The sequence below is a fragment of the Vicia villosa genome, unplaced genomic scaffold (genome assembly GCF_029867415.1).
Source record: "Vicia villosa cultivar HV-30 ecotype Madison, WI unplaced genomic scaffold, Vvil1.0 ctg.001584F_1_1, whole genome shotgun sequence".
NCBI lineage: Eukaryota > Viridiplantae > Streptophyta > Magnoliopsida > Fabales > Fabaceae > Vicia > Vicia villosa.
This window is the reverse complement of record NW_026705666.1, coordinates 229796-243755: the sequence shown is the minus strand read 5'-3', so window position 1 is coordinate 243755 and position 13960 is coordinate 229796. Positions and strand designations below refer to the sequence as shown.

At 30.4% G+C, this 13960-nt stretch overlaps 1 protein-coding gene across 1 annotated transcript; it reads left to right on the top strand.

Annotated features, from left to right (window-relative positions):
* The first annotated feature begins 5930 nt into the window (after positions 1-5930).
* Positions 5931-11968, top strand: LOC131635896 (bystin-like). Its single transcript, XM_058906534.1, has 11 exons — positions 5931-6450; positions 7119-7245; positions 7368-7419; positions 7559-7886; positions 9042-9121; positions 9584-9631; positions 10062-10208; positions 10740-10812; positions 10891-10966; positions 11301-11388; positions 11608-11968. The coding sequence occupies exons 1-10, from the start codon at positions 6103-6105 to the stop codon at positions 11378-11380; spliced, it is 1359 nt and encodes a 452-aa protein (XP_058762517.1). The 5' UTR covers positions 5931-6102; the 3' UTR covers positions 11381-11388; positions 11608-11968.
* The last annotated feature ends 1992 nt before the right edge of the window (positions 11969-13960 follow it).

Below are 13960 nucleotides of genomic sequence, written 5' to 3'. Positions count from 1 at the left end.
ATAGAAGGGTGAGAAAGATTGAGTTACGTGAAGATTATGTTGATAATAATGGAAGGGTGAAATACAACCTGATTGAGTTGAAAATCGATGAAGACGTGACAACCATGTGGAAATTATTTCGTCGTAGGATAACTAAGGGGTCGATTGAGTTTGATGCGCAAATTTCAAGATCTGTTGACGACATAATCAAGATGTTGAGACGTCCAAAATCATTTGGTAGTACCTAGGTTTTCATGTTTAGTTATTTTTAATTTATGATTGTTGTATTTTGTTATGTTCATCTTCAAATTGAAACATGTAATTGCCAAAAGATTATGCAATAAAAGTATTGTGAGAAGTAGTCTGAGTCACAAAATATACAACTATCAAATAAAAAATTTAAATAGCTTCCCACAGACTATGTGTGCTACACGCGATAATCTAGTAAAAAACCCATCATCCGGGATTACTAAACCCATGAGGTTATACACAATAACAACGATCATCTGAAGATGCTTCTGGTCATCTGAGGCTGGTGGAGGTGGTGGTGAAGGCACATCGTCAGTCGGAACCTTAACATCAGAAACCCTAACAACATAAGGCCCCTCATCATCCGAAGACCCTGCAGCAAGTGGTATGAAGCGACGATGTGATATAGTGAGATACCACTCCAAATAACCATCCTCACACTATGAATAGTGTTGAACCCTCACTTCCCTAGATCTACTGTCAGAGCATCCAACCTCCTCTTGTACTACGTAACACCACTCAAAATCGCCTGTCTATCCTTCCATCTCCTCGCTTGTGAAGCGTCTGGTGCAGCATGCTGCACTTTCCTATCACAGATGTTGGGGAAATGCTCGTATATACATCACCAAAGCCGGCCCTGGGCCAGGGCAAGCAGGCCCACAACCTAGGGCCTCAAAAAATGGGGGCCTCAATTTTGGTGGTGTAATTAAAAAATTATAATACTAAAATAATAAAATATGTAGATGTTAACGAAATTATTAGACAACTCATTGCTGGTAGCCCAGCGGCTTAGCTCTTTCTTTGAGAGTGACGTAATCTCGGTTCGAGACTTGGTGGTGGCGCTTTCCAATTTTCAATTAATACTTTTTTTACATGAACAGTCCAACTGATTGTTGTTCATTAATTATACCTAATATAATTTTAGTGTCACCTAATTACATAGGATTTTAGTGTCATCTAACTACATAGAATTGTAATGAATTTTTAGTATAATTTTTTTAACAACTTGTATTTTTAAATTATAATTATAAAATAATTTATATATAATCAATTAGAATTTATAATGAGATTTGAGATCAAATTTTATTCTTGTTACCCTTATAATTTTATTTTAGTATAAATTTTAAAGACTATGTTATAGTTAAATATTTAAAAGTTTGTCGTACAATAAACCTATTTATCATCAAACTTATTTATTATCAAATTTTTATGATGAAATCAAATTCATTATCCTTCATGTTTTGATTTACTATTTTTTTATCATAGAAATAAACTTCTTTCTACTTAGATGAACCTGCATATTAAGGACAGGACATGGTTTACGCCTACTCCTACATTTTTAGCCATACGACTTGATTTTCCGCAATTAAAGCAAGATAAAACGCCACTTTCATTTCTTTGAGATGCTGGATGTTGCCTAAAATTGAAGCAATTAATGCATTTAAAATATTCTTATTCTTAATTTTGTAAATTATTTTTTGATTTTAAATTCTTTAATGATTTGGAGATGGCTACTAATCTACATTGAAATTCTTTTTATTGTTAGAAACAACCAAGACTTCATATTTTTGATCTTGTCTATGAGATTCTTCTTTTTTTGGAGGTGAATAAAATGTCTGTTTTTTGTTAGGGGTCCGATTATTTATTTGCCCTGGGCCTCTAAAAAGTCGGAACTGACCCTGTACATCACTGGTGAAAAATAATTAATGTCACAAGCAACAATTAAATAAAAATAATTAACAAATGCTTGTATAAGCAAGTCACAACATAATTGTAAGTTAACTTAACTTATTGATCAACATCATTTCCATAGAAAATTCTATAATAATATTCAAGCAAATTTGTTTTATACCTAGGATCCAAAAAATCTACAACCTCCATTATTTCATGAATCACACTCCAATATTTATCAAACATTACCAACATGTTCTTGAATGTGAGAAAAACACAAGAAGGGGGTTGAATCGTGTTCCCTTTTTTTCTTAGTAAAATCTCTTGACAGATTCTGAATGCCAGATAAGATTCTGATTCAGAGATAAGGTTCTCAATGCCTCTGCCACCACCTGATGATGCATATCCACTAATACTCAAAGTGTAGGAATCATGTTATAATCATCATTTCAGTTCATCTCTAATCGATTAAACATTAATGTGTAAACTGACCTTTCTCAGTGTTGACATGGTCATGTCTTATAAAGAACATATAACACATTGCCAAAGTGAAATCAAAAGCATTAGTTACAAAATATTTACGTTAAAAACCTCATAAAATAAATACCTGAACATGGAAATCCATTTGAAGCCGCCTCGATATTGGTACACTGTATCTGTTCTTCCAAACATGTCATGAAACAAAAAAGGTTACAATTCATTCATAGTGAACAAATTTGACCAAAAAAGTATTATAATTTTATAAGATTAACATATCATGTTTCTATGTCATGGACTATCAGTATCGGGCCATGTTTTCTCTTGTAGAACAAATCTACATGAGTCAAATATGATGAAATCAAGGCAGAACGTTGTGTCTCAGCATTGAAAGGTTCCTGAGAAGAGAAGTAACATAAAATACAATTCTTTGGTAGAACAAATTCGGCAACATAAAAAAAGGAAATAATGAAAAGCACCAACCTAGACTTAAAAAATTAAGCATTATGTAACATAATTTTTTTATCATTTTCATTTAACACCCATGTATTTGTCAAAATCATCACCCAAAACTTTACCAAACAACAGATCTTTATATCAACGGATCAATGCAATAGATCTTGACAAAAAAAATAAGACTAAAAATAAAAGCATAAACGTTTGAAAACGTGAAACCAAAGACTATCAAATTGCAGTCTTAATTTTCCTGTCACTTTTGTTTCTCATGCTTCTCCCCTATAATTTTCAGATATGGAAAAAACTACACATGAAATGCATCTAAACCTAATAAAAAACAAAGAATCATAAGGAAAAGAGAACATCTACGAAACAAGATATCCTTTCAAAATGTTAAAAAACATTGAAAAAATAAAATAAGTAAAACATTAAAAATATACTTACTGTACACCTTAAACTAGAGATCTTTTCTATTCCTATCGCCGCTACCATCATAGACAAAATCATTCACCGTCAAGACCGGAAATTGTCAAAACCATAAATAAAACAAAATAAATACTTTTCCCAATCCCTAAACTGGATTCAGATAAAGAAAACGACAAACAAAACGCAAAAGAAAACTAAAAATGAAAACAAATGCAAACAAATTCGAAAGAGAACCATAATCAGTGAACAAATCCTTAACACGCTGAATCGATTTGCGGTGGAGTGGTCGTGCAATGTCACGAGGCACCGATGAAGGTGACAGACTCGCTAGAGTTTGAAGGGAAAAAAGAAAAGGAGTAGAGAGAAAGCGGAAGAGCTGTGGAAAGAGAGAGAAAGAGAAACCAGATATATAGAGAAATCGAGAAAAAGAGAGGAAGGCAATTTGAAAAGCAAAGCATTGTCAAATTGAAATAATGGTGCCACCTGTCTAAAAGGTATGTTTTGATTACTCAATCTCTTTTGAAATAGTATAATACAATTAAGGGCAATTTGTAGGGTAGTTGACTCATTTTTATCATTTATAAATTAATTTAATTTAAGTAAAATAATTATGTATTAAGGGTCTGTTTGGTAAAAATAGCGGTTGACTGATAAGCTAGCTGATAGCTTATAGCTTATGACTGATGGCTGATGGCAGATGACTTATAGCTTATAGCGGATGGTTGAGACTGATAGCTTATAAGCTAATTGAAGTGTTTGGTAAAATTAGCGGTTCAATTAACTTATAAATGTAAAATGACATAAAAGATATTTAATATATAATTATTTTATTTTAAATTAAAATAAATTATAAGGGTTAAAAATGGGTTTTAATTAAAATAATAAGATAAAAAAGGAAGAAAAAATAATAAGCTATAAGACATAAGCTAAAACGCTATTTGAAGTAGCGTCTGGAAAATAAGCTATAAGCTAGTAAAATAAGCTATAAGCTCGTGATGAAAAGACCGTTACCAAACGGATCTAAATTATCATATGAGCTTATAAGACATAAGCCATAAACTATAAGCTCGAAAATATGTCTTACCAAACAAAGCCTAAATGTCTTTTATGTTATTTTACATTTATAAGTTAGTTAAACCGTTAATTTTACCAAATACTTTGATTAACTTATCAGTTATCAGTCTTCAACCATCAACTATAAGCTATAAGTTATTAGTTATCACCCACAAGTCATAAGTTATAAATTATCAGCTACCTTATCAGTCAACCACTAATTTTACCAAACATGACCTTAATAGGCCACCGCTCCCGTAATTAAAAATCAGGTTTTCCTCGCATTTGCACCCAATTAAATCAGGTTTTCCCCGTTAGATTCAGGACGGGGACGATCAAGTCTGAATTTTTTTGCCATGGCTATATTTAATAATACTAATAATATTATAGAAACAAATAGAATTTTAAATTTATTTTCTTTTTAATAAGAATCATGTGATAATGGTAATGATTGATATTTATTTTTGTCTTTCTTATTTTCGTGTTCTTAATAATAATAATAATATAAAGAGAGAAAATTTTAAAAATAACCAATAAGAAGGGAGAAAATTTAAAAATTATTTAAAGTTATTTTAATTAAAATTATTGAATGATTGTGATAACGAAGAAGAAAGAGTATTTTATTTTTATTTTTTAATTAATAAAAAAATTATGATTGATTATTTCTAAATTCAAGTGTTAAAGTTTGTGTATTGAGAAAAAAAAATATAGGTGAACCAATGAGGAACATGCATCACAATAAATTTCAATTTTATTAATTTTACGTACAAAATTATTATTATTATTTTTTGTTATTCGCACCGGTTTCGACCCATCACAGGTGAGCCACTAATCCGACTCGTACGTAGAGGCATGCGCACTGACCAAACAAGATTGTTCCGCCTGATAATCGAATTCGGTGCGTACAAAATTATTTTACACCACTATATTTAAACTCTTGTTGATTTTTCTATACTATATATATATATATATATATATATATATATATATATATATATATATATATATATATATATATATATATATATATATATATATATATATATATAGAGGAGGGATCAAATTACACCCCAAGAGTTACACCACGAGTTACACTCATTCAATAACTACATTTTGAATTAATATTTTTTAAATTCAACCGTTGGATTGAAACATAATATCATATAGATCATACCTATAAAGTTTGAGCTTAATCTATAATGATTTACTATGTCATTGAATTACATCAAAATTAACGTTATATGAAAGCTCATTTTGACGTTAATCTTTGGATATATTGATCGTATAGCAAATCATTATAGATTAAGCTCAAACTTTATAGGTATGATCTATATGATATTATGTTTCAATCCAACGGTTGAATTTAAAAAATATTAATTCGAAATGTAGTTATTGAACGAGTGTAACTCGTGGTGTAACTCTTAGGGTGTAATTTGATCCCTCCTCATATATATATATATATATATATATATATATATATATATATATATATATATATATATATATATATATATATATATATATATATATATATATATATATATATATATATATATATATATATATATATATATATATATATATATATATATATATATATAATTTTGAACAACAATTTAAATTAAACCCTAAAAAACACACAAAAGCCCTAAAACAAAAATAATAGCGGCTCTGCTCTTGTGAACTTGCAGTGAACTCCAGGCAGCGGCAGAAACAAATACACAAAAGCTCCAAAATCGATACCTAAACTACGGTTGATTTTTGCAGTTCAGTAGAACAAGAGATTCATCAATGGCGAAGAAGAGAAAGGAGAGAATTCTAAACCCCGAACCCTTCGTTCCAGAAGGTACCGAATATGCCAAATCGAAGAAATCCTCCAAAGCTGCTAGAAAGCACCAACAGGAAGGGGACCTCATTGATTCTCATATCAGTTCTAAGATTATGAAGCAGGCTTTGATTCAGCTCAAGGAAGTCGAAGATGAAGACGAAACTAACGAGCAAAATGTTACCAGAAGTTCGTTCCAGGGACTCGAAGAAGAGCCTCGCAAGGTGGAGGAAGATATTAATGGGGATGGTATTGAGGATATTGATGAGTTTGCTGGGTTCGATGAAAATCAAAGCCAATTTGGGGGATTTGATGTGAGTCATATCTATCTCTCTCGTTGATTCTTATTTTTTTGATTTTGTTTGGATGAGTTTGTATTGTGTTTATATGCAAATTTGGCTCTTTTAGCGCTTATGAGGAATTAGGTTTAGAACTTGAGATAAATAGCATATTATGGGTAATCAACTTAATTAATAATTAAGCTTGTGTTTCGTTATGCGGTGAAATTAATTGATTTTAAATGAATTGATTATGTAAAATTGATTATAGCTAAAAGTAAGTTGAAGGAAAATTGATTTATGTTTGGATAAATTTACGTAGAAGTGAGTTGATCAGAAAATTTCAATGTAAACATCACGTTTAAAACTCAAAAGCTACATTTAAGCTGTTTTCATGAGCTATGATAGAGTTTAGAGAATAAGCTGGAAACAGTTTATGTACATGTCCTATAACGATGTTTTCTAAAGCTTTCATAAACTGTCTTAAGTGTTTAAGCAAGTCAATAAGCTCAATTAAGTCCAATCCAAATAGGCCATAACCGCATTGTGCCTTTTCTTCTTACATGTTGAAACTAAAAAGTTGTTAGTAATGGTTATCTATATTTGCGAATGCTTTTCTACTGTATTTGGTTTATTTGCTTTTTTCACCCTTTTTGTGTATGATAGTGACTTTGATTATTCTGTCTTGATTATTGGAAATTCAGGAAATTAACGAGGATGACGAGAAACTGATGGATGCATTCTTATCCAAGGACCCGGGTTCCCAGACAACAACACTTGCAGACGTTTTGGTTAAAAGATTAAAAGCAAATGATTTTACTGTTGCTTCAGGTAGTAATATTAATCTGCATTTATTTTCCTTATCTTTGTTTTATTGTATTTGATTGTTTTCAGCTTGATTTGGGCTCTGATTTTTATTCTTTCTTGGCGTTTATGAATTGTTATGTGTGCAGAGAATCGACCAATGCCTAAAGTGGACACCTCTGTAATCGAGGTCTACAAGGGGTATTTACAGTTTCCATTTTAAATTCTTTTATGAACATGTAGATCAGATAAACAAATTCATTTCCATTAATATACTTAGCTGGTTTCTATGAAGTTTTCATATCTTGCATCACTCCTGGTGCCATCTTTCATATTGCAGGGTTGCAACTCTTCTCAGCAGATATACAGTAGGCAAAATCCCCAAGGCATTTAAATTCATCCCCTCAATGAAAAATTGGGAGGAGGTCTTATATATTACTGAACCTGAAAAATGGTCAGCAAATGCTTGTTATCAAGCCACGAGGATTTTTGCTTCGAATTTAGGTGCGAAAAAGGCTGAGCGATTCTACAGGCTTGTGTTGCTTCCAAGAGTGAGAGAAGATATAAAAAAGAACAAACGACTGCATTTTGCTTTATATCAAACATTGAAAAAGGCATTGTACAAGCCTGCTGCTGTCTTTAAGGGAATACTGTTTCCACTATGCGAGGTACATAATTATTTCTAGGTTTTTAATTTTTATGTTTCTAACTAAATACTAATAATTGGTCAGTATTTTATTCAGTTCTTTTTGTGATATATTCTGTTAATCCTTCAATTGATGGTAAAGTTCTGTTATTCCATCGTAATACATCTCTAAGCTTCTAAACATCTTAATGAATAGCTTTCTGATGCTACAGTTTGTGCAATCTTAAATGGGATACTGATAAACTTATGTATTTTGATGTTGAGGAGTTGATGTGTTTCACTTCATCTAGAGACTATACCCGTGTTCGTTTTTCTGTTATAATTATTGGAAAAAGATGTAATAACATGGGTGTAATTGGAAAAATTAATTAAATGTATGAATTCTGTTTGGAAAAGATGAAATAACATTGGTGTAGAATGACGGGTTAACTAGAAAAAGGTGTTTTTAGTCATTTCATTGATATGCCGTGAATGATTTGGCAGTAATCGTCATAGGTACTTGGCAGTTGACTATGATTATGGGGAAAACATAATCTTTTAGTTTTAGGTTCGTCATATTGTTATAAATCTCTCCTGTTTTTGCTTTTGTTGCATTCTCTGTTTATTTTTGTTTTTGTTGCCTTTGAGTAGTTGCTTTTACAACTACATGCATATTTGCTATGGTGCTATTTTTGTAAAGCATAGTCACCTTCACTTATGTATTGTAGAATGACAAATACATTTCATTTTATTTAAGGAATTAATAATTTATATGGGACACACCCCTTGCTGATAATCATGGTTTTTAATCTACTCATTGAAGGAGAACAGACTATTTTATTTTTATTAAATTTTACATAAGGGTATTGCCAACGGGTTTCTTGAGGGCTTTGTTTAAGGATTTCAAATAAGGTAATTATTCATTGAAAAAAATAAGAATATATATATATATATATATATATATATATATATATATATATATATATATATATATATATATATATATATATATATCTCCTTAGTGTATTAACTTAAGTGCATAACATCTCATAAAAAATTTCTTTTTGGGTTTGCTAAACTCTCAGCAAACTCTTGGCGTTTAACTTTACCTAAAAACCAGAAGTGGTCTAAACCAAACCTAGAAATTCGCATAATCATTCCTTTTCCGTTCTGGTTTGACATTATTTTTTATGTACAGTCACGCACATGTACTCTAAGGGAGGCAGTCATTGTTGGAAGCATTATAGAAAAGTGTTCTATTCCTCCACTCCATTCAAGGTATGTTAACTTAATCAATCATAACTTGAATTATTATAAATTTGATGCAAGGAAGCAAGTGTTTGGTTATCTTTAATAATATTGCCTTATTATCATTACCCGGTAATATTACTTACATCTTTTTTCATTGTCCATGTTGATTGTGCAATCTTTGATTTCCAGATTTTTTTCCCCATAGCACCTCTAATCAACTGAAAATGGATTTTTTTTTGAATTATTTTAAATATGAAATACTCTCTTTTCTAGAAGCATTTTGTTTCTTTGTATTTTCCTCTATTTACCAACACTGAAGCAAGTCAAAAGATCATGGAAAGTCTTTTTTGCTTGCATCCTTGCGCCTAAAAGTTCCTGCTAGAAGTTGTTACTTAGTGTACACCTTTTATATAGTGATTGAAATGATAAGCTTTACTTAATTCTATTGAGTACATCAACACTCACCCTAACTTCTGGATGTTTATACAGTGTTGCGCTAATGAAGCTTGCAGGGATGGAATATTGTGGCACCACAAGGTATTCATCGTTGTAGACATTTGTTAGATAATAGTCATGATACAATTTGGGTAATAGAATCATTTGTGGGGCCCTATTTGAATTTAAACTCTTGCAAAGAAATGTTTTAAGTTTTCAACAGGGAAATATTACATGCTTTTAGGGACTAGTAAAAGCAAACACAATTCAAATATGTTCACAATACAGTAATTTAAAAAATTACATTTTTAAGGGCTAGAGTTCACTAAATTAAGCTTTAATAATATTTTGACACTTAAATTATAACGATCTTGATTGTTAGAAAAGGGGCTGATCACATTACAACACATTTTGATGAGTTGATTAATATGTTGATTTTTCACTTTTGAAATTGAGCACTAGATGGTTTCTCACAAACTCATTTTCCCCCTCTCCAATATCTAATAGATGCTAATTGTGATTATAATTGCAGCTATTTCATAAAGCTTTTTCTGGAGAAGAAATATGCTTTGCCGTATCGTGTGGTTGATGCAGTTGTTGCTCATTTCATGAGATTTGAAAATGAAACTAGGAAAATGCCTGTTATATGGCACCAATCACTTCTTGCATTTGTGCAGAGGTCAGTTTCACCATTTTATGTTAATTTTTGTGCACGTATCTGTTTTTTTTACAGGATATCCAATTTGTTCATGATTGATACAACATTAACTAGGAAAATGAAACTCCAGTAATGGAGTTGAATATTTTATTTTGAATTGTGAAAAAAAAGTAAAATTTGGATACGCAGAAACCATGTTGTCGATAATGAGTACTATAGCGGTAGTGTAGCAGAGGGTCCCTAGCCACTACAGGATATACAGTAGTGGAGCTGTTTGTTATAGCTGCAGCTACAGGGACCATAATAGCGGATATCACAGCCGTTTAGTGCTGCATCTCAATGATATCAAAATATTCAAAAAAATCTCTTGAAATTTAATGAATAGGGCTTTTTGCACGTTTGTCATATTATCTGATTCAATGTTCTATTAATCTTGCTTATAACAAATATTTATTGATCTCATGTGATTAAGCTATCAAATGTTCTTGCAATGATTGATGTCCTTTTGACTTTTGAATATTAAGCCTTTTCTGACCAAGCCTTTTGTTTCAGGTACAAAAATGAACTGCAGAAGGAAGATAAGGATAATTTAAAGATTCTTCTGGAAAAGCAAAATCATGCATTAGTGAGAGCACTAGATCTGACAGCCTATTTATCTCGTTTTCTTTTGTGGTTGGGACTGATTTTAATTTTCCTACTACAGGTTACACCTGAAATAAGTAGAGAGCTAAACAACAGCCGTAATCGTGGTGAAAAGGAGGATGATCTCATGTCAATTTATATCCTTTTCTTAATTTTCCCCCTCCCTTTCCCTACTCTGCTTTCATAAGGTTAGATACGAATGACATTGCATGTTCAGTGTGCCTTGAGTTAGGATCAGGGTATGCTTAAAGTAAGAAAATGCATGTGAAAATTTCTATTGTTACTGCAAGTGGCATGTAGGGTTTTCCTCAGCGGTTGCCCATTTTGATGGAAGGGTTTTTCTTGATGCAAATCAAACATCTTTTAAGAAAATATTGTATCTGCCTGATTCTAATAACTTATTTTGAACCAACCATATTAATATTGTGAGAAAATGTGTTGTTGCCTACTCTTTCCTTGACAAATCAATACCCGCTCCAGTATTTGTCATTAACAAGACTATTGAAGAAGATAGATTTGACATTCCAGAAGTACCAATGGAGTTGGACTGATCATTGAGGTATGATATTCTTACATTGTCTTGAGATTTTTCTATTTTAGTAATATGGTTCTTTCCTAGGTTTGACCTATGCATCTTTTATAGTAGAACAAGAATTCTATGGTATCAAAATATCCTTTCTAGTAGTGTAAATTTGATGTTTTATCATTTTATTTGGCAGCTTCTTTCTAGTATTTGCATGCTATTCTAAAGTATTGAAACACCGGTTTTCTGTGGCAGGTTTTCCCCTTGGAGAATATATGCACACCCCCATCTTCATACAGGAGTGTATCTCTCTGCAATTTTGTACTCGGATGCATTTGACGGATTGGATTTTAATGCTTTATGCATTTTTTTGGGCGAATGTTCGACAACTTCATTTTGTTGTTTGTTTCTTTTCCTAAAATACTTACCATCGGGGCAGTTTAATATTATTGAAATTATAATACATCATATAATATAACATTGTTCTACTGTTTTTTGGTGTGGATTAAATTGTAGGGATATATTTATTTTTATATTGACAAACAATCACAATCAAAGACGTGTATTCCGATATGTCACATTTTTAATTTTAAAATCCTTATATGACATGGCTAAATGTTATAATCTTATCGAATGATGAAGTTAAACTATTTTGCAATGACAATGCACTACTTTTAATCTTTTAAAATTATTTAGACGAGTTTTTGTTTTAAGATAACTCAAGGTATTATGGGATGCTATTAGGCATGCGGAGATGATTTTTATCTCTTCCATACTCAAACATGAATCTAAGTACAATCTTTGTTCCTCACTCCAAATTCTGAATAACTCACTCCAAATCTTGAAGCCGAGATGATTTTTATCTCATACATACCCAAACATGACTCTTGATACAGAATTAAAATTTAAATCCTACGCCAACATATATGTAGTGGAGTTAATTATTTTTAATAGGAATTTTCATTTTCCTAATATTAAATTACATATTTAAATCAAAAAAAAATTTGTAATAAAAAAAATTTTAAATTTTAAATTAGTTAAAGCAAATATTATCCATCAAATTCAAGACGAATTCGAGTAGATCTTCATAGAAACGGGTAGCCAAAAATTAACAGAAGATTTCACACTGTTGAAGGACATAACTGCCATAAACGAATATGAGACATTCTAAGATGTTTTTTTACGACACACGATCACTATTTATACTAGTTTGGTGCAATCACAGTCGTACAAAACTGTCAGGAAAATCTCAACCGTTGAAAGTTACACTACCAAATTTTTTGAAGCCCTTCTAAAAGTCCGATAAATGCATGAACTTTTTTTAAAAACGATGATTATTTACTACCAGATTTTTGCAAAAAATCTGACACACAATCTTCTGAGACCTAAATGCACTAAAGTTGGGTCACTAACTTGTTGGGTCATCAATTCTTTGAGGGTCAACATGAGTGATCATTTTTTTACATTGATGTCTTTCTTTATGAGCAACAATCCTTGTGAGAGACACACCACATATTCACCCAAAATCTTAAGATGATAGATGTGTGGGTTCTCTCATTTATAAAGTATTCAATTTCTACTTTTCTAATCAATGTGAGACTTTCCCACATTTGTTTCTTAATACTTATAACTCACATTTATGTTGTTCTCAACGTAACTCTATTCCTATGTGGTAAAGGAATAAACTCATTTATTATATAAAAACAATATTTATCAATTATATTTCTTTTGATATTAAATAAATAATTAAAATTATAATTTTAGTAGTATTATTCTCGCGAACATTAATATCAGGAATTTTATTTCTATCTTTATGTTTGATAAATAATTTAAATTTATAGAAATATTTATAAAATAAATTTAATTTTGAAATTTAAAACAAAAATAAATGAATTAAATAGAAGTAAAAAGTTATTGGTGGTTAAGTCTTATTCCTATGAGAATGTAGGATTCTCATTCTATGAGAATGAAAAATAAAAAAATCAAATGTAAATTAAATTTTCAAAAATAAAAATTTTTAAAAAATAATTTATAAACTTTTAAAACAAACATATGAACGCAAAATAAAAATAAAAATTAAAGTAACATTCTTTAAAATAAATTCAAAATTCAGGAAACAAAGTGACACAAATTCTTAAGTTTGCATATTGATTCGGCGCCGTCTAAGGTGAGCAACGTCCATAGGTCTCTCACCGTGAGAGACCATTTTTTCCTTTTTTTTTTTTTTTTCAAATCAATCTCAGCCATTGAATAACCATTGGATACCAAGTGTATAATTATTATCATAGATATCAATCACACACTAAAATACACCCAATATTATATATTAATGGTCACATTGAAAATTTCAATGCTGCAAATACTTACCAATTGTAACAGTATATTAAAAGAACAGTTTTTATTTAATTGAATTTTAAACATTACTAAAAAAATTAAAAGAAAAAATTAAATAAAAATTAATTAAGATAGTTTTTAATACAGGGTTTTTTTTAAATATTAAAATTTTAAATTGTTACTTAATCAAAATAAGTATAATTATTTTTAATATTAATTTTTTTTATAATATATTTTAAAATAATTATGTGATAACTATGAACTAATTTATAAA